The sequence below is a fragment of the Emydura macquarii genome, unplaced genomic scaffold (genome assembly GCF_026122565.2).
Source record: "Emydura macquarii macquarii isolate MOO-44397 ecotype Brisbane River unplaced genomic scaffold, CSIRO-AGI_Emac_v2 contig_1483, whole genome shotgun sequence".
Taxonomy (NCBI): Eukaryota; Metazoa; Chordata; order Testudines; family Chelidae; genus Emydura; species Emydura macquarii.
The window spans coordinates 12,449,418-12,468,846 of record NW_027131620.1 but is presented as its reverse complement, the minus strand read 5'-3'; the positions used below and the strand labels follow the sequence as shown (position 1 = coordinate 12,468,846).

At 38.2% G+C, this 19,429-nt stretch overlaps 1 protein-coding gene across 2 annotated transcripts in view; it reads left to right on the top strand.

Annotated features, from left to right (window-relative positions):
- TSHZ2 (teashirt zinc finger homeobox 2) overlaps nt 1–19,429 on the top strand; it is a 246,786-nt gene that overhangs the window by 133,389 nt on the left and 93,968 nt on the right. Inside the window, exon 2 of one of the 2 annotated variants that reach the window (XM_067554638.1) lies at nt 15,030–18,090. In XM_067554638.1, coding sequence (XP_067410739.1) covers nt 15,030–18,082 — 3,053 coding nt within the window. In that variant the 3' untranslated portion in view covers nt 18,083–18,090. Of the gene's footprint in view, nt 1–15,029; nt 18,405–19,429 lie in introns of those variants that run through there. The other variant, XM_067554637.1, reaches the window with a different exon arrangement.

Below are 19,429 nucleotides of genomic sequence, written 5' to 3'. Positions count from 1 at the left end.
CAAGTTGTAGCTTTAATGTGCTAGCTGGGCAAGAGAAACTCTAGTGGGCTACTAGCTAATACTATCACTTACTTTGTCTGCACTAGGGTTTTATCACATTTAACACATATTAAACACATATTAAAAACATACATTTTCATTAGTGTAAACATGGCCTTAGATATTTTAAATGAATTTGCTGTTTGCTTTTGAATCCAGTGGGTTAATCAGATGCTTTTAGACAGGATATAATGGGGAGGTGTTGGCCTCTGGTCTTTGAAAAATATGTGTTTTAATTTTATAACTTCAAAATCAACTTTTCCCAGTAAAATTCTGAAGGATTTTCTCCACTTAATGAGTCAGTGGGACAATTTGCAGACCCACTATCCAATGCATTTTCAAAGCTGTGCAGGTTTTTAATGGTGTTAGCTCCCACTGAAATCAGAAACATGCCTCTTAATTCTAGAGCTGCATTGGCATTACGTAGCTCCAGATACGGTATGGCAGTTATTTTGGAATAAATAATTTGATTGCGGGTGGGAAAGTGGGATTTTTCTGAAGAACTGAGGGTTACTGGTGTGAAATTCAACCTCAGACTAAATCACAAAGTGGGTGTAAATGTAATGTACAAAAACTGGCCCAATGTCTCATCCTCTGAAATGCTCTCTGCCCACGTTTTCCAATAGAAGTTTCAGAATTTAGATTGGTGCTTATTATGGATCCTTTGAATCTCCTGATATGAGGAAATTTCAATTTCCCCTGCTAATTCCAACATAGATTTATAGGCAAAAGATTCTACACTGACTTACTTAATTTCATTCAGAAGGTTGCAGGCCCTTTCTGTGTTTAAAAAAACCCTCTTGATTTGGTTTCTGCTCTGCAGCTTGCTTCCTTTGATTTATCTTCTGTTGTTTGTAGTTTCACTGATCACTTTCTTATTACTTTTACACTTCCATCCATTTCAGTTTGTGCTCCTTTTTGAGTGATTTCTTATACCGCCCCTGGCACCTGCTCTAACCTGATGAATTGTCTGCTCAAACTGTTGATCTTGACCTGGCATGGTCTCTTCTATGGGATATAAATGATGCCACACAGATGTATAATGATGTCTTCATAAACATCCCAGGTATGGTTGCTCCTCTTCAGAAGTGCAGCGTTTGAAATTCAGAGTCACAGTTGCATGCTGTTAAAGGGAGGGTAATGAAACGGAAGGGACAGAGATTGGAACTGAGCTGGAGAAGCTCTGCTCTCAATGTACATTTAATGATGTTTGAAAATTCATAGGGATCTTCTTTTCTTTCCCAAGCTCCAGCTTCCACTCTTGTATTTTAATTTTTTTTTTTTAAGATCACAAAGAACAGCACAGGAAATCTCATAATTCTTTCCCTTTTTAAATGATAAACAGCTTATTTATATTAGGGTTTGTCTACTGGCCCCACAGTGGTAATAGCTGGATTTAGTCTTTCAGATGCTCTGAAGTTATTTGGTGGAGGTGAGATGCCCTCTGCTGCTTTTCTTTTCCATGTCTAAAGCCCCAGTATGCTCTTGAATGTTTCAGTATTAGTTAAAGTCTAAGGGATACAGAACTGGGTTTTTTAAAGATATTATTTTGTCTCAATGCTGGATTGTAAAAAAAATCATTATGCACTTTTATCCAGTATTTTAGAGTCTGGATTTTTGATCCACTGGGCCACTTTGTGGATTCCTGCAGGCCTTAACTCCAGTTATTAAGACCAAAATACATAGCATCTTTACACTCAGCAATGTTCTATCATCCCCAGACCCAGCAGTGGTTACATGATGATGCCTGTACTGAAGAAGTTGTCTCTGTCATTAAATGACCTTTCTGATTATTGGATTTTTTCCCATAACTCATATTTGTTGTTTCTTGCTGAGATGCAGGAAAAAGCTGAGCTTCTGCAGCTGCTGTCTCATCTGTTATACTGTGCCCCACATGATGAATTTCAGTGCCCAGTTTAGGACCGGACAGAAGCAAAACTCTGGGATTGCCTGTGATTAGGATTTGTAATTACTTTTGTGTTGACCCCTGACTCTAAATTCCTCCTTCAGGCATTTCAAAGGACACAGTCCAATACTTTTATTTCAATAATTGTTCACTTTTTCCATTGAAATTTCCATTATTTTTTAATAATATCTTAGACACTTGGACACCATATCTATTTCCCCTACCAACTGGGTGCTTTCCCATTTGGCAAGGATCTGTTTATTTTGCCTGTGTTTCTTTTGAAGCAAAATCAATAATACAAATCCTAGTATTGCTAATTATTGATATTAGTATTATTAATACCCTCCATGCTGACCTTCATGTTTGCCAGCAGAAAGTAACACAGCCCAGAGGATCATCCCAGGGTCTGTGGAAGGAAGGAAGGAAATGGCAGCACCTACAGCCTGCTTTCACTTGTGTCTGATCCTGTGGAAGTGATTCATGGGATTTGGCACCCTCAGATGTTAAAGAGACAGTAAGGGATTATTTCCCCCAAATATGCAGGCCGGTATGGTATAAGTTATTACTGACCAAGTTGGCTCCCACCCTCTGCTGTGACCAACCCTTCCTTCCCCACCAGTCCGGGGGACTGTAACTAACAATGTAGTTGAAGGCAGCATGAGTCCCACTGCAGTCATGTTGCCAGTGGATTACAGGGGGCTCTGGCAGAAGTCTAGAAGCACAGACATTCCCAGGGCATTCTGAAAACTGCCTTGAGGTCCAAGGGTTCCAGAATCCAAAATTGTGGCACTTCCAGTGGGGGTGGGCACACCTCACTCCCGAGGAAAGAATGACTTGGGCACTCCTCAAGTTTATATTATGTACTTTTTCTGCTCTGTAAGGCTGTATATTTCCTCTAGGGTTTAGTACTTATCCCTCCATATTTAAGGGTTTTTTTCCTCTGTTTTCTTTCTGAATTTTATTTATAATATTTTAAGTTAACAAACACGTTGAACACACGTTTTTGGGTGGGTGTGAAGGGGAAGAGTTTTAAGAGGGACCTGATTTTTCACCCACTGAAGATAGCTTTGACATTGACTTCAGTGAAACTTGGCCTGATTCTGATCACCTTGCTCCGGTGTTACATAATCTAACTATCCAGTGACTTCCAGGCAATGCAGTCTAGACCTCAGTATTTGGACCTGTGTGAACTGAGCCTTGTTGATTGGCCTGTGGGAGAACAAACTCAATACCCTGGCAGAGGCACTCATCCCTGTACAGCATTGGGTCCTATGAGTATTGTCTCTATCTAGGAGAGAAAACTGAGTAACTAGTTAACTCTGTGCGTGGGGTGGTGAATGGGGGAGTAAAATTAATTAAGTGTTTCAGCTCTGCATTAAAACACATGGACACAAGGGTGGGAAGCCTGTCATTCAGTGATGAAACTTCTTAAAAGCATGTATAGCCTCTCCTCTTTTCTATAATATGGATTGATATCTGACTATTTTATGTGACTCAGGTGTGGTCTACACTGCTGGCGAAATTTGGCGACCGTCAACGGGAGTTACATAAACTCAGAGTACGCAGAGTCGCTTGCTTAACTCCCGTCAACTTCGTAACTTTCCTTTAGCACGCTGTCTCCATTGCACTGCGCCAAAGGGAAGTGCATACCCATCGACGTAGCGCTATGCTTTTTGGGGAGGTGGTTTTATTGAATCGACTTCCAGATCGATTGAGTGGGTCTTCACTTCTGCTCAATCAATTCGGATAAATTGATCTGATGGTGGCGAATTTGTTGCCGTCAGTGTAAACATACCCTTGGGGAGGTGGTTTTATTAAATTGACTTCTGGATCGATTGAGTGTGTCTTCACTGCCGCTCAGTCGAACTGGAAAAATTGATCTGACGGCGACGAATTTGCCGTCATCATTGTAGACATAGCCTCAGGAATGACATTGTTCATGTATAGACTGTATGTTTTGAGGGAGATGTTTTGACCTTTCTCATCTCTGGCCGGTATTGCAAAGATGGAGTGATGTAGAACAGAGATTTTGTGACAGAGTAATAATAAGAAAGAATCTGACTGCCAGTTGCTCATTACAGGGGCTCTTCTAAATGCCATCACCTTCTATGTTTGCTTTCAAACAACATTGAGTCCTTAAATCACCATAGTAAACAGAGATAGAAAGAGACAGAAAGGTTAAAAGTGTACTCATAATCTCTTGCTTTTCTTCCTAAACATGTTTGATAGCAATATTGTTTCTTAAAAACAATATGACCTCATTTGTAAAGCAATATTCATGCTAAACTAGTCAGCTGTTAAATATACCCAGCACTGTGCATTATGATGAAGCTAAACCAGAATTTCAATTATTTTCTGGACACATTTAAAATTATAATACTTTACCAGGTTAGTGTTATAGTTCATCCAAATTACTCACAATCAATCTCTTGCAACTGCTTATTGCTTACATATCTGGGAAGTCAGTTGAAGTAAGACACTGGCCAGGGTAATGACCTTCATGCTGGCTTAGTGCTTTGATGGTTATGGTTGATGGTTACATGGCTATGAGTGCACAGATGTCTAATGGTCAAAAGTCAGCATTTGCTGGCTATGATATTTATTATGAATGAAACAGATTATTTGTTTGGATCACCATTTTCCACAATATGTTTCTGAAAGGAAAATAAAGAAGATAAAACGTTTGAAGTTCTGTACATTCTTCACCAACATCCCTTTTACGCTCAGATCTTGGCATGGCATTACAACTGCACACTTTTATATTATTTGCTGTGTTGATTTAAACAAAACAAAACAAACATACACATAAGACAAAGGAATTATATGTTATCAGATCCCTCGGATTCGACTTGCATGTCTTGTCTAAAGAGATTTTAAAGATAAATGATATTGCAGTCCCAATTCATCCAGCTATGGTTAATCAGCACAGATTTATGAATATTACTGGCAACTATTGTTTAAAGCAGATCTCATTAGGGCTATTACTTAGCTAGCTATCCAAAGCAAATATCGAAGGGCCAACTACCCTTCAGAAAAATGTAATAATATATTGATAAAGCCATGTTCATGTTTTTCTTAAAAAATCGGAACAATATAATAATAGGTTGTAATCATCAAGTTATAGTGAGGAGCTTAAATTTTATACAGACTGCCCAGATGAATGATAAGCTTGTGCTTTAATAAGAACACATATAAACACTCACATTCTCTGCCTTTACCACTACCAAATCATAAGGCTGAGCACACATATAATACTGTAGATTTTCAGAGTGCTGTGCAAACATTATCTAATAAATGCTTAGACATTCCTGGGAGGTATTCACTAAGTATCATTTCCCCATTTTACAGGTGGGGAAACAGAGACACAGAGAAATTAAGGGCCTGATCCAATGCTTATTGAAGTGATTGGAGAAGATGCTCACAGACTTCAATAAGCATTAGGTCTTGCCCAATGTCAAGAAGTCAGTGGCACAAGAAATCAGTGGCACAGCCAAGAATATAACACAGGAAATCTTGCTTCTTCACCCAATATTCAGCTAACAATAATTTCTTCCTATCAAAGTCAAAGTTATCTTATTTAGCTATGTTACTGTTGCTGAACCCAGGCTTAAATTAAACTGCAGCTTAAATTTGAATTATGAATTGTTATTGTAATCAAAGATATCTGTTCCATAACCTCTATATTAAGGCACACAGTCAATTAAGGGATGTCCTGAATAGGAACAAACAACACATGCTTAAGTGCTTTCTTGAATCAGGGCCTAAATTCTTTTTCATTCCATTGGGTTCATCAGCATTCTTAGCCTAGTCAATCTGCTTTGAATTGGAGAGAAGTGGCCAGACTTTTAAAAAAATATCATAAAATAATAATAATAATTGTTCGCTTTTATATAGTGCTTTACATGTTCAAAGCACTATACAAGCATTAGCTAATGACAGAAATAGAAATTTGCCACAGCAGTTGACCATACTTAAACACTTAAGAAAACGTGTGTAGAAGGTCAGTCCTTTTTTTTTCCCCCCCAACATGCTAAATATAGTAATACATAGGAATGTGATTGTATGGATCTAATTTTAGAGTATACAGTGTGGTTTCCTATGCAGAAATCTTAACTCTGATCAGGGAAATTGCTGATCTGACACTGGATTATTGGACATAATTTTGCAGACTTCAGGTTTATCCCTATAGATATTCTAAATTGGGGTCCTAGTCATTTGAAGTGAGTTGCGCTAGATCATATTTATTTTATGTATGAGGTAAACCATGGATTCAGTAGAAATGATTCAAAGTTGTGGTTTTTTTAAAAGATCAAAACACACAACTGTTCATAAACATCACTTTCAGCTCTCTCTATTTGTAATTGAATTTAATATAAATGTATTTCATTAGTGGAGAGCAGTCTTCATGGCCATACAATAGCAAACAAATTCTTCAGAAGCATCTTTAATTATTCATTTGGCTGTACTATATTTTATGTTACTTTTCATAAATGTTAATCTTTATTATTGCCTTACCAATAAGAAAAAAAAAAAGAAAAGAAATACCTGTTATTAAATGACCTATCAGGCTGACATGGATAAATGTTGGTAGCTATTTAATTGTTTCCCATCTGCAGTTTTATACAGTTTCTATCAAACTGAAGGGTAATTTTTTTAGTAGCTGCTTATTTTAAATGTACAAAACCCTTGTGTGTAATTCCATTAGCTGCCCTACAGCATTGCAATCTACAGTTTCCCTGAGGCTGTTGTGAAATATTGATGAAATCCTTGCTTTTGTGGCTTCCTCTGATACACTAAACATTTGTCTGATGTTAGTTGAACTTGAATGGATCTGTTCAGAGCTATATCAGTAGTGACTTCAAAGGCTGCAAGGCTGTTACGGTTTTTTTTTTTTTACAAACTGAAGTTTCAAAGCCTTACCGTGTGGTACTTTAAAAAAACAAAGTTCATATCAAATGAACCAAAGTGTTAGCAATACACTGGTAGGACTCATTACAATTTCAGTGTATATAGATATATATTTTTGTGATGCCGATTGGTAGCTTGTATCACGTAAAAAAATTAGATCAGTATTTGAGAGGGAAGAACAAATAAACAAGAAAAGAAAGGAGAAAAAAAACCTTGATTTGAAAATTCTATTAAAAATGTGCTCCTCTGTAAATCTACAAAGCCTTTGTGCAATTGTTGATAAAAACAATAGATGAGGAGGACAATGGGACAAGTAAAGAAAGGCAATGAAAACCGGAGGCTTCAGTTTTACATTTTCTAGGTTAAATCTATTTACATTGCCATATTGATTCACTTATGATGCCTGGGTATGAGATTCAAATCCATTACAATAGTGTCCTTTTAGTCATTTGGGACCAAGCCTCATTTTCCAAAATGGCCTCCATATTTGCACCCATTATTTTGTGCATATTAATCATAGCAATATCTAACTACCTGATATGCATATAAAAATTGGCCTTGATCCAGCTGTCACTGAAATCAATGCCAGAACTCCTATGGACTTCAATGGTAACAGGATCAGGGCCATTTATTCATTCCATATCAGTGACAAAATATCAAGAATCTGGTATTTGCACTCACACATGATTGCAAAGACAAAATTCTGTACATTCGGATTTACACGCTTGCTCAAAATTTGCCAGGAGCCACACACACAGAGGAAAATATTGACTCAGGAATGTCAAGTGCTTTCAGTTGGTTTTAAAAAAAAAAAAGTTAAGCAAATTCCAGGGCTTTGGGGGAAACAACAAATACAAGTGTTCTTAACTTTGTTTAAATCACTGTATTAATGGTGTAGGCCTTCAGCTATGAAAACTGAGGAGCTGACCCAAAGAACGGTCACATACACTTATGAAACATACTCGGTATCTGGAAACTCAGTAAGTCAGAGCTACTGATCCCAAAACAGGGGTGGTGTGATTTAAATTGCTCTTTCTCCTACCCTGTGACAGCTGACTATGTAAGCAAGCTTGATCTAGTCCGTAGAGAAAATTATTCAGGAGAGCACTCTATTATGGCTCTGGACCCCTTTATGGCTATTGGACTTACTGTTTTAATGGAAAGCACTAGTCCCCCTTCCCTCTCCTTTGTCAGTTGTCCTTTTGTTATTATTTCCTGTTTTATTGTCGGCTTTGCTGAGGGTTTAAGGGTGTTGTGAACTGGGTTTCCAACCATACCATATATACTTCTAACCTATGTGATTCTGGTCATTGGACTAATGACCATGTTCTGTGGAACCCACAAAGGGCATGACCCTGTATTCCTCACCTTGCCGAAAGCCCTACTGAAGTCAACGGGAGCAACAAGCGATAGGATACTTACAGTAAACCTTTTAACAAAACTCTAGAACAGAGGATCAATGTCCAGAATTGTTTCATTTCATCACCATGTGCAAATAACAGCTATGGTTCAAGGAAGTTGCCTTGCCAGGTTAAAACTCATTCACGGCAAATGCCGCTTCAAAGAGGGGCTAATGTGCTGCAGTACAAAGTGCCCCTGAGCTGCAAGATTTGGAACTCATACCATCTGCTTCTTCCAAGGGCCCCGAAGCTTTCTCCCAGAGGTGAGTATTCAAGTGAAACTGATGCGGACCCTGTGGAGTTTCCTGGGTCCTCTGTCCCATCCTGTTGCTTTTATAATGTGAGGTGATATGGCTCTCAGCTTGATTCATTACCAGATTATGACTATATTTTAATGTAAGGCGCTGAGAATAAGTTCTTCCCAACATCCGTAGTGTTGCAGTACGGATTAAGGGACATATCTAAAGCTGGCTCTGTAGAAATGGGAATGCTTTGTCTGTCCTGTTGCCGTGACTGAACTCAGAGCAGAATTTGGCCCTAGGTAGACAATTATGAGAAGACCAGAAAATGCTATTTACATGCAATGGGTGGTTCTCAGCCATGGTGTGGCCTTCTGTAGATTCCTGGGGAAGTTAGAATTTCCAAGCAACACCAAGTTATGTGTGAGATATCATACAATTTCCATGTTCTGGAGACAAAGGAAAGTCATTAGATAGAATGAAATTATGCAAATGAAAGTGGACTATTAAGAAAAATATCTTATTTGTGACTGTGAGGTCTGTTCGACCAGTGTTTCTCAACCTTTTTGATACCAGGGACCAGCTTGCTGCCTTCCTAAACTGTGTGTAAGCTGTGTCAGGGAGTCCCAGGCACTGGGATGGGTCCATAGACCAGCTGTTGAGAAACACTGTGTTGACTATGCAATACCATCACAAGAGAGGTGGTGGAAAGCCCTTAACAGCCATTTAAAACTGAATTGGGAAGTGCTGGCAAACACTGTTTACAGGTAGAAATTTGCTAACAATTCCCACATGTCCAGCATGGTTTGCTGGTCTCTCAAGGCAGATCCAGTCCATTCAGTATTTCCTCAAGATTCTGACAACATGGAAAACCTCTCCATAGGATTCTAGAGTAAAAGACCATAGGCAACAATCCTACCCTATTAAGAAGGTTGGGCTAGATAACCTAGGAGATCTTTTCCATTTTCAGTTCTTATGGTTCTGTTACGGAAAAAAGGGCCTGCCTCTCCCTTTATGGAAAAGTACTAAAGAATTTACGAGAGAAAGGTTATCATCCTTTATGTTTTCTGATCATTCTATGACATTTAATAAAAAGTTATACACCCCTGCTATTGAATTGTGTATGATAGTCTAATAAACCCCCCAATATGATGTCACTCCATATCAGCTCACAAATTCCATACACTTTGAGTTATTTCTATAGAACCCCATTGTTATAGTTATTTATAGTTATAGTTATTTCCTCATTGTTATAGTTATGTTACAGTTATTTCTATAGAACCCCATTGGTTTCAATCCTATTAAATTCCAAAAGACCTTTACTGTGGGGTCTGTCAAGTAGAATAGGGATGGGGTTTTCTGCCAGTGCCAATTTATTTTTTCAGTTGTTTTGCAAACTGGGATGAATCTGCAGCCATGAACTTAGAAAAAGAGTCAGGTTAGGATTTGTCTTTGGATAGCTTAATGTAGTTAGACATTTTTGAGAAAAAGCAATGAGAAGTGGTCATTATCCATTATCTGCATGAAATATTTCAGAGAAAGAAACTGCTGTTGCCAAAATGAAAAGATGTTTGAGTTCAAGCCAGACAAAAAGGAAACAAGATCACCTTATAGCACTGTGAGATCTCTGTACTAATGATGTTATTTCAAGTGAAATTGGAATATATGTATGAAAAACTGCAGATGTGTGTATGGGTTTTAGGTGGATTAACGACATTGTTCTGGACAATGATTCACTGGCCCTTTTCTTGGCAAAAAATACATTTTCCAGTCTTGGAAAGAAATGTGTATATATTTGAGGAAATGTGTCTGTATGTGGAAAAGAGAGAAAATTTGACTGAAAATAGCATCCTCTGGTAGAAAAATTAACATTAACATGCATATATATATATATTCAACCCCTACTGGTCCAAGTTCAGAGATGATGTATAATGTGATACAAGTTACATATTAGTGAGTGGGTGTGAAGGACTTAAATTCAACAGCATTAACTACGTGTTGGCTGCACTATAATGGTCAAGGTGTACGTGGGTTTTTGGGGTCACAACAATGCATGTTAATTTTTGCAGATGCACTAACAGTGCCTGTTTGAGTAATATTGGTCCTTTGTATGACACTAGTATCTACACTGAAAGTGCATATATGACAATACAAGTGGAGTATATTTGTTGACCTTAAGGGTAACAGTTTGTAAATAGAGAGGAACAAGCCTATTTAGATAGACAGCTTTACACCCAAAGGTCAAAGTAAATCCAAACCATTGTATTTTATTTTGAGAATTAAAAAAGTGCATTTTTCTTTTCTTTCCTCCCCCCACCTCTCCTTTTCATGGTTTTCACAAAGCCTCTGCACTTCCAGGGTCCAGCCAGAAGTGGAAGTGCTGAAATTACACTAGACTAAGGGCTTGTCTGAATGGGAAAATTATTCCACTGTAGCTATGCTAGTATAACTCCCCCATGTGGACACTTTGTTCTGGAATAAAAGTGACTGTTCTGGAATAATTGCTTTGCTTCCAAAAAAATATTTTAGATCCAAAAAACCAAACAAACGAAGCACAGTGCTGTTTTCTACATCCCTTTTAGCCAAGCTACTTTAGTTACCATTAATTCAACTGTTTAGGACTCAAATAGAGAAGAAAAACCATGATTCATAAAGTTTTAGCAACTTTTCATAATTACGTAAAATAGCTTTTCTATCCACAACAAAATATCATAAATTTTAAGTTCCAATATCTTGGGATCTACCAGGACTAAAAGCAAGTGCTATATTGCTACTTGGGAAGTCAGGAGTCGCCTCCATCCATAACTATAAACTTTCTGTTTTTTACTCTGGGCTGCAAGATAGTGGACTTTAACCATGCACTTGTTCAGGATTGCATATTGCCCATTTTTACATCTTTGATGTGACTAATTTAACTTTGGTAGTGGTTTAATTATGGTGGAGTCATTTCACAGCTGTGGGAAAAGAAGGAATGTTAATCTAGCAGGCTGGGGTTTTTTTGTTTCTTTTTAAAGGGTAATTGTTTGAACATCTCAGAAGTTTGGAATATTAGAATAAAGTACAGGGGAGAAAGAATAGTGGGCAGAGTGCAGGGGAGACCAGGACTGTCCCTGGTAAATACAGTTTATCACATGGTTCTGCAATTTATGGATATCACCATCATGTAGCTGAGAAATTTACATAAGTAAAATAATTGTGTGTGAATGTGTTTAGTTAAGTCCATTTAACTAAATATGGCATAAAGAGAATCAAAATATCTTTCGAAAACATTGTGACTGTTGCTTCTGTTAAACAAGCATTTAAATGAATTAATCTGCTTTGTGTCAGTTTATACAAAGCTTTACATATGGTGAAACCTTACTAAACAAATCATTGGTAGACGGATACATGCATTCATTATACATCCAGGCTGCCTGCATTTAAGAGGCCTTCACTGTCTACATAAAATGCCCACAGCAAATGAAATCATTTAAGCAAAGTGAATGATTTTAAATGTGTGATATTAAAATGTGTTTTAAAACTGCCCGGAATCCTTAACCATTATTAAAAATGGACTTGACTGATGCTTTGTGAATTTCTGATGGTACCTTCTAATAAGTTAACATATTGTTTTCATTGGATTGTCTGTGTGTTATGCAGACAAACAAACAAACAAACAACCAGAAAAGAAAAGGGAAAAAACAGAACTTCTCAGCACGAGATACTCTTCTATAAAGTTTATAGTAAACATGTCAATGCCTAATTAAGCAGCAAATTTTATCTGTATTGTGGGGGATGTGCAGCTGTCTGGTACTTTTGCTTCTCCTAGTAAATCTATTTAGAAGAACAGAGAATATTGTGAAAGAGAGACTTCAGTACTTACCTTCCAAAGAAAAATTTCCCTTTTTCATGAAAAAACGGGGCAATGATATTCAACTAGGTGGTGTAAAAACAGGAAATCAGCTCAACACCAGCCAGTGACTAAAAGCCTTTCTTCTGATGCCTTCATTCACTTCCCTCTTTATTTTTGTTTTGCTCATTACCATACGCATGGCACTGTGATGCATGTTGGCAAGAATCCAATGTTGCCATCTAAACTATACATTGCAACCTAATACCACAAGAACAATCTCAGTCCTGCTCCTCAGTTCATGCTCGTCAAGGTTACCATTCATGATGTGTAGTAGCACTCACCTCCCTGTACACTCATAAGGGAGATCATGGCGAACATCATCCAGTTCCTAGAGGACAGGGCTAGGATCTGAAACTCCTGGATTCTAGTCCCAGATCTGCCTTTGACTTGTTGACTGTCCCTGAACAAGCCTCTTAACCTACCTGTGCCTCAGTCTACCCATCTGCAAATGGAGTAATAATATATTCTGTTCCTCACAGAGACATTGAGAGGCTTATTTATTTAATGCTTGACAAGCATTTGTAATCCTTAATTGAAAGCACCATTCACATGCATAGTATTATCATTATGATGTGTATTATTGTTGTTTTATCACATTATACATGGCCTGCATTCATTCATACATAGTTACTGCTGTTACCTTTACTGCTGTTTGAGACGCTCTCTAGTATCACATCTCCATGCAACAATCAACCAAAGAGAGCTAGAAGAATGATATAATCAATATTCTTCATAGAATTTAGCGAATAATTTCCTACAAAGAATGTATCCAGTGAATTTAGCCTCTTTTTATATTGCTGGAATATCCATACATAGATCATAATTTCCTCCAGGTTATTTGTAATTCAGGGTTATTCAGCAACTGTTTTCTAATATTTTTCCTCTATGGATTGATTACAAACATTTATTTGCAACCGTAAGATGTTCAACGTGTGATTCTGAATCTGATCTGTTTTGTTCAACTTTGATTGATAGAGCAGGTTGAAATATTGAATTACATTGAAATTTCTGAAAAACAATTTACAGAAAGTTTTGTCTATATTTTTGTCAGCATTTTGAATGTTTCCAAATCTTCTGACTAGCTTTATTGATTGATCAAAGTGGCATCATTTATGCAATAATGCCAATGTCAGGTGTTCAAAAGTCATGGGTGAGAGCCCCCTAAAAGCCATGCGATTGGTTTAAAAGTCATAGGATTTTAAACATATAATAAACATTGGGCTTTTTTAATTTGCTTTCTATTTTTGAGCCTTCAAGAGTCACGTTTTTCAAACTTTGCTCAACAGTCATGAGCGCTAAATCTTTTTTTTTAAACCACAGCTTTGATTATTACATAGTCACATGATTCCATGAGTTGGTCTTTAAGAGAAACACCAAATATCATGCGGCTCATGATGAAATCATTCGAGTTGGCAACATTGTTTGTGTTTCCTGATTGAATGAGCATGGAAGCACATTGCGCATGAAGGCTTTTGCCTGTGAATTTAAAGATTGATTCTATGAATGTTTGTATCAGTAACAGTTGATTGTTTGAATGTCCACTTACAGCTTGCACAACAGGGGTATGAACAGTGCCAAAGCAGATTAAGTTAAAATTTAGGGTGGCTATTAATGGGAAAGTGTTTGTAGTATTACCTTCCTCTTGGACTCCCTGCCCATTGGAGTCTAAGGATAAAATCCTGGCACCGTTGAGTCCAGGGGAGTTTTTCCATTGAGTTCCTTGGGGTCAGGGTTTCACCCTCAGCCTGATTCTCCTTTCCCTTTCATACCTGTTTAGCTCCATTTATTTCAGTGGAATTACTCCTGCCACAATTTAGTGCCACAAGAAAAAATAACTGAATTCCTTAATTAATTCTAAAATTTGTGGCTCTACCAATATCACGTTTATCTTAGTAATTAAAATAGTTAATTTGTCAAATAAAACCACTCTGAATTTGCTTTACTTTTTTTCGTTCTATAGTTAACATCAGTCTATCTCAGACATATCCTAGAATATTCTTCCACAGCTTTTTAGGCTTCTGCCCTGGAATCTTTCTTTTATGAAAGTATAATGTGCTTTGATGGAATACAGTGCATTTACAAACAGAGGGTTCAGCTGAGCCTATTAACTTTTTCAAGTGTAGTGGTTTGGAATATCAATTATTTGTGCACGTTCTGAAATGCTTCTTAAGATGATCAAATGGCAAAAGATTACTGTTCCTAGATAATTCTATGAACCAGGAAGATTAGAGCAATTACTTTTCTTCTATTCCTTGCCAATTTTCTCTCTTTTTCCACCCCCCCAGCCCCCGGCCCCCCTGGCTGTAATAACAAATTCATAGAATGGAGACTTTTAGTATGAATTTAAAGTTCTCGCATGAATTTTCCAACTGTCCCATAATAGGACAGTTAGAACTATACTCCCACCACAGGAAAATTATTAACTCAGAATCTCTGGCAGTTATAAAAAAAATTATGATAATCTGCCAATAAAAAACAGAAAGCTTCACAAAAAGACATCATTTGACTTTTTCACTTCCAATACTAACAGACAATGAAGTTGTAGGTTAAAATGAAGTCCAGTAGGGAAAGCACATAGTGAAACTAGAGAAATCAAACTGCAGTGTTATTAACATGTTATTTCATATATTGATATTACATTTCAGGTTACGTCCAAGAGGAAGACATAAAGGAGGAGGAAGAGGATGATGATGACAGTAATTCAACAGCTCAGCTTCAGGGCAGCAATGACACTGGCACAGACGAAGAACATGAAGTGGGTCCTGAGCAGAAAGGAAGCTTTAGCTACCAGAATTCTCCAGTAAGTCATATATCTAATCAGGATGCAGAAAATGAGTCCCTATTAAGTGATGCTAGTGACCAGGTAGCAGATACTAAAAGCATTTGCTCTAGAGAGGTGCAGGATCTGAAAAACAATGCCCGCCCCAAACCTCAGAATGCAGCACATGATTGCATGGATAAAATGACCGCAGTCTATGCTAACATACTATCAGACTCTTATTGGACAGGCTTAGGACTGGGTCTCAAGTTGTCTAGTTCTGAACGAAGGGGCTGTGACAATAGAAATGGAGGTAACAAAAGTGACTTTGATTGGCACCAAGATGCACTGTCAAAAAGCTTGCAACAGAGTTTACCTTCCAGACCGGTCTCCAAACCAAATCTTTTCAGTTCAGTCCAGCTCTACAGACAAAGCAGCAAAATGTGTGGAAGCGTATTCACTGGTGCTAGCAGATTTAGGTGCAGGCAATGCAGCGCTGCCTATGACACCTTGGTAGAGCTAACAGTTCATATGAATGAAACTGGTCATTACCAAGATGATAACCGTAAAAAGGACAAGCACAGACCTACCAGCTACTCAAAGCCCCGAAAGAGGGCCTTTCAGGACATGGACAAGGAAGATGCACAAAAAGTTCTGAAATGTATGTTCTGCGGTGACTCTTTTGATTCCCTTCAAGATCTGAGTGTTCATATGATAAAAACAAAACATTACCAAAAAGTGCCTTTGAAGGAGCCGGTACCTACCATTTCTTCAAAAATGGTCACTCCAGCAAAGAAACGTGTGTTTGATGTTAACAGACCTTGTTCCCCAGATTCCACAACGGGATCTTTTGCAGATACCTTTTCTCCTCAGAAGAATGCAAACTTGCAGTTGTCATCTAACAACCGTTATGGCTACCAAAATGGAGCCAGTTACACGTGGCAGTTTGAGGCCTGTAAATCCCAGATTTTGAAGTGTATGGAATGTGGAAGTTCACATGACACTTTGCAGCAACTCACCACTCATATGATGGTCACTGGTCACTTCTTGAAGGTCACAAGTTCAGCTTCAAAGAAAGGAAAACAACTAGTACTAGATCCCCTGGCTGTGGAGAAAATGCAATCGCTGTCTGAGGCACCAGCCAATGACACCCAGGTTTCAAAACCATCCAGTAATGCATCTTCGGATGGCATAACTCCTGCATCTGAGCTAAAGAAAGAGAGTAAAAAAGATAAACCTGATGACACAAAGAAAGATGAGAAAGTGGTAAAAACTGAAGAGTATGAAGATATGCTTCAGAAACCATTGGATCCTACAATGAAATACCAGTATCTTAGGGAGGAAGATTTAGAAGATGGTTCAAGAGGTGGTGGGGATATTTTAAAATCTTTGGAAAACACTGTCACCACAGCCATCAATAAAGCTCAAAATGGAGCTCCTAGCTGGAGTGCATATCCTAGTATCCATGCAGCCTATCAACTCTCAGAAGGAGCAAAGGCTTCTTTACCAGTGGGTTCCCAAGTACTGCAAATCAGGCCAACAATTACCAATAAGTTGAGACCCATTGCTCCAAAATGGAAAGTTATGCCTGTGGTTCCCTGTTCCGCAAATGTGGCCCAGTGCACTCAAGTGAAGAAGGAAACTGATGACAAAGAAGTAGCACAAAAGGACTACACTAGTGAGGGCATCCAACCTGAAGCTGCCTCACTCTGCCAGAGTGAAGGGGAATCTCTCCCCAAATCTGAGATCCCTGTAGAGCCAAAAAAGACAGAGCCATGTCCCCTGAAGGAGGAGGACAAACCAAAAGAAGATGGTGAAATCGAAAAAACAAAACCCAAGGAGTCAATAGCAACTTCTCTTAGCAATGGTTGTGTTGCTACAAGCCATTCTTCTGACTTGCCTTGTGTCAATCCACTTAGTGCCCTGCAATCTGTATTAAATAATCACTTGGGCAAAGCCACTGAGTCTTTACGGCCCCCGTCCAACTCAAACCCCAGCTCGAGCACAATTTCTCTGTTCCACAAACCTAATTTAAATATGATGGAGAAGCCAGTTTTATCTCCTGCTCCAGCCCCACCAAAGCCTGCGAGCATCTCAAGGCGTTATTTGTTTGAAAACAATGACCAACCTATAGATCTGACCAAATCCAAAAACAAGAAAGCTGAGTCAGCTCAAGCACAATCTTGTACTTCCCCACATCAGAAACATGCTCTGTCTGACATTGCTGACATGGTCAAAGTTCTCCCCAAAGCTACTACACCAAAACCTGCTGTAACTTCTAGGATCCCATCAATGAAATTGGAAATGGAAGTCCGACGTTTTGAGGATGTCTCAACTGAAGTCTCTACTCTGCATAAAAGGAAGGGCAGGCAATCAAACTGGAACCCTCAGCATCTCCTGATTTTGCAAGCTCAGTTTGCTTCCAGCCTTTTCCAAACATCAGAAGGTAAATATTTATTATCAGACCTAGGCCCTCAAGAACGCATGCAAATTTCTAAATTTACTGGACTATCAATGACCACCATCAGCCATTGGTTAGCAAATGTCAAGTACCAACTTAGGAAAACTGGAGGAACAAAGTTTTTGAAAAACATGGACAAAGGACACCCAATCTTTTATTGTAGTGACTGTGCATCTCAGTTTAGAACCCCATCTACTTACATTAGCCACTTAGAATCCCATCTAGGTTTCCAAATGAAAGACATGAACAGACTGGCTGTGGAACAGCAAACCAAGGTAGAACAAGAAATCTCCAGAGTTTCAGTTCAAAGATCACCTGAAACAATAGCTGGGGAAGAGGACACAGACTCTAAATTCAAATGTAAGTTGTGCTGTCGGACATTTGCAAGCAAACATGCAGTAAAACTTCATCTAAGCAAAACACACAGCAAGTCACCAGAACACCATTCACAGTTTGTAGCAGAAGTGGATGAAGAATAACTTTTAAGGTATGCATCCATCAGCTCCACAGTGAGTTTTAATTTCATGATTGTAAGGAGATTTCTTAAAGCATTTGTGCTTTCTTAAAAGTTGAATACATTATAAAATTGAAAATCTGCTGCTGCTGCTGCATTAATCAGTTTAGATACCCAATCCATTTTACACTGCATTGAAGAACAAAGCTTGATAAATGGACCACTATCCCGGCCTGAATTGAAAAGTTGCTTCTTTATAATATTTTTAACTAATAGTTTCCCCACTTTCCACATCTCTTATTTTCCTGTTTCTAAGAATTATTTTAGTCCACCTTCTATTCAGGTTACTGTGGAGTAGTGCAAATAAATGACTACTCTTCTGCTTTCAATGTCATTTTCACAAATGAATGCCTGTTTTTCTGCATTATCCTTCATAGTTCCAAGGAATTATTTATCCCTCTCCCCTTCATTATTAATGTAGCATCAAATATTTTGGGGGGGAGGAAGAAAAAGACAATATAATCTTGATCAGCAAAACCTCAATTATCCAGAACATTCCATTGTCCCAAAAAGCTCATATCCCCATAGTCTATTAATGACATTGAAAATGCCTTTGATGCTCTAAAATCTTGGTTATTCCTCCCATAACATTTGGATGATCAGTGTTGTATTGCACTGTACTTTAATAGTTTCCCTTACCACTTACACCAGTGGTCTCCTTTGGGTTGTTTTGAGTAGCCTTCCCTCCCCTTGAATCCCTATCCATTCTTTTCTTTATTCTTGAATGCATCACATTTTCACGGTGTCTCATAGTGTCAGTGGAGTCCCGGTGCTCAGTCAGTACCCTCTTCCCCCATTTGACTTCAATGAAAATTTTAGGTGTTGATCAGTGGCAAAATATGGGGCTGTTTTTAGCTTCTTAACTGAGAGAATCAATAGCTTTTTTCACAATCTTAACTTTTCACAAAAAGACAGCTTTCTGGAGACTGTACTAATGTTATTTTCTCTACTGAAGAAGGTGTATAACTGTGAGTGCAGTCACAGCCAATGTTTATGATGTGTGATATACTGTTTAGCTGATACATAATTTATAACATTTTTAATTTTACTGAACTCCCAAACCTGACATTTCTTGATTTAAATTAATAGGAAGCACATTGACTGCAAGTCCAAATAGACGTTTTCAATTCCGAAGTATCTGTAATCAAGATGGCTTTGTGAGAATAATTCTCAACAAATAATTTCTTCAGTAAATTTACCACTCTCCGCCCCCCCTTTTTTTTTTACTTGCAGAATATCCACAGGCAGGTTAAAATTCCTCCCCCCTCCGCCTCAGTGTATTCATGAATTGAATTTCCTTCATGCATATCTT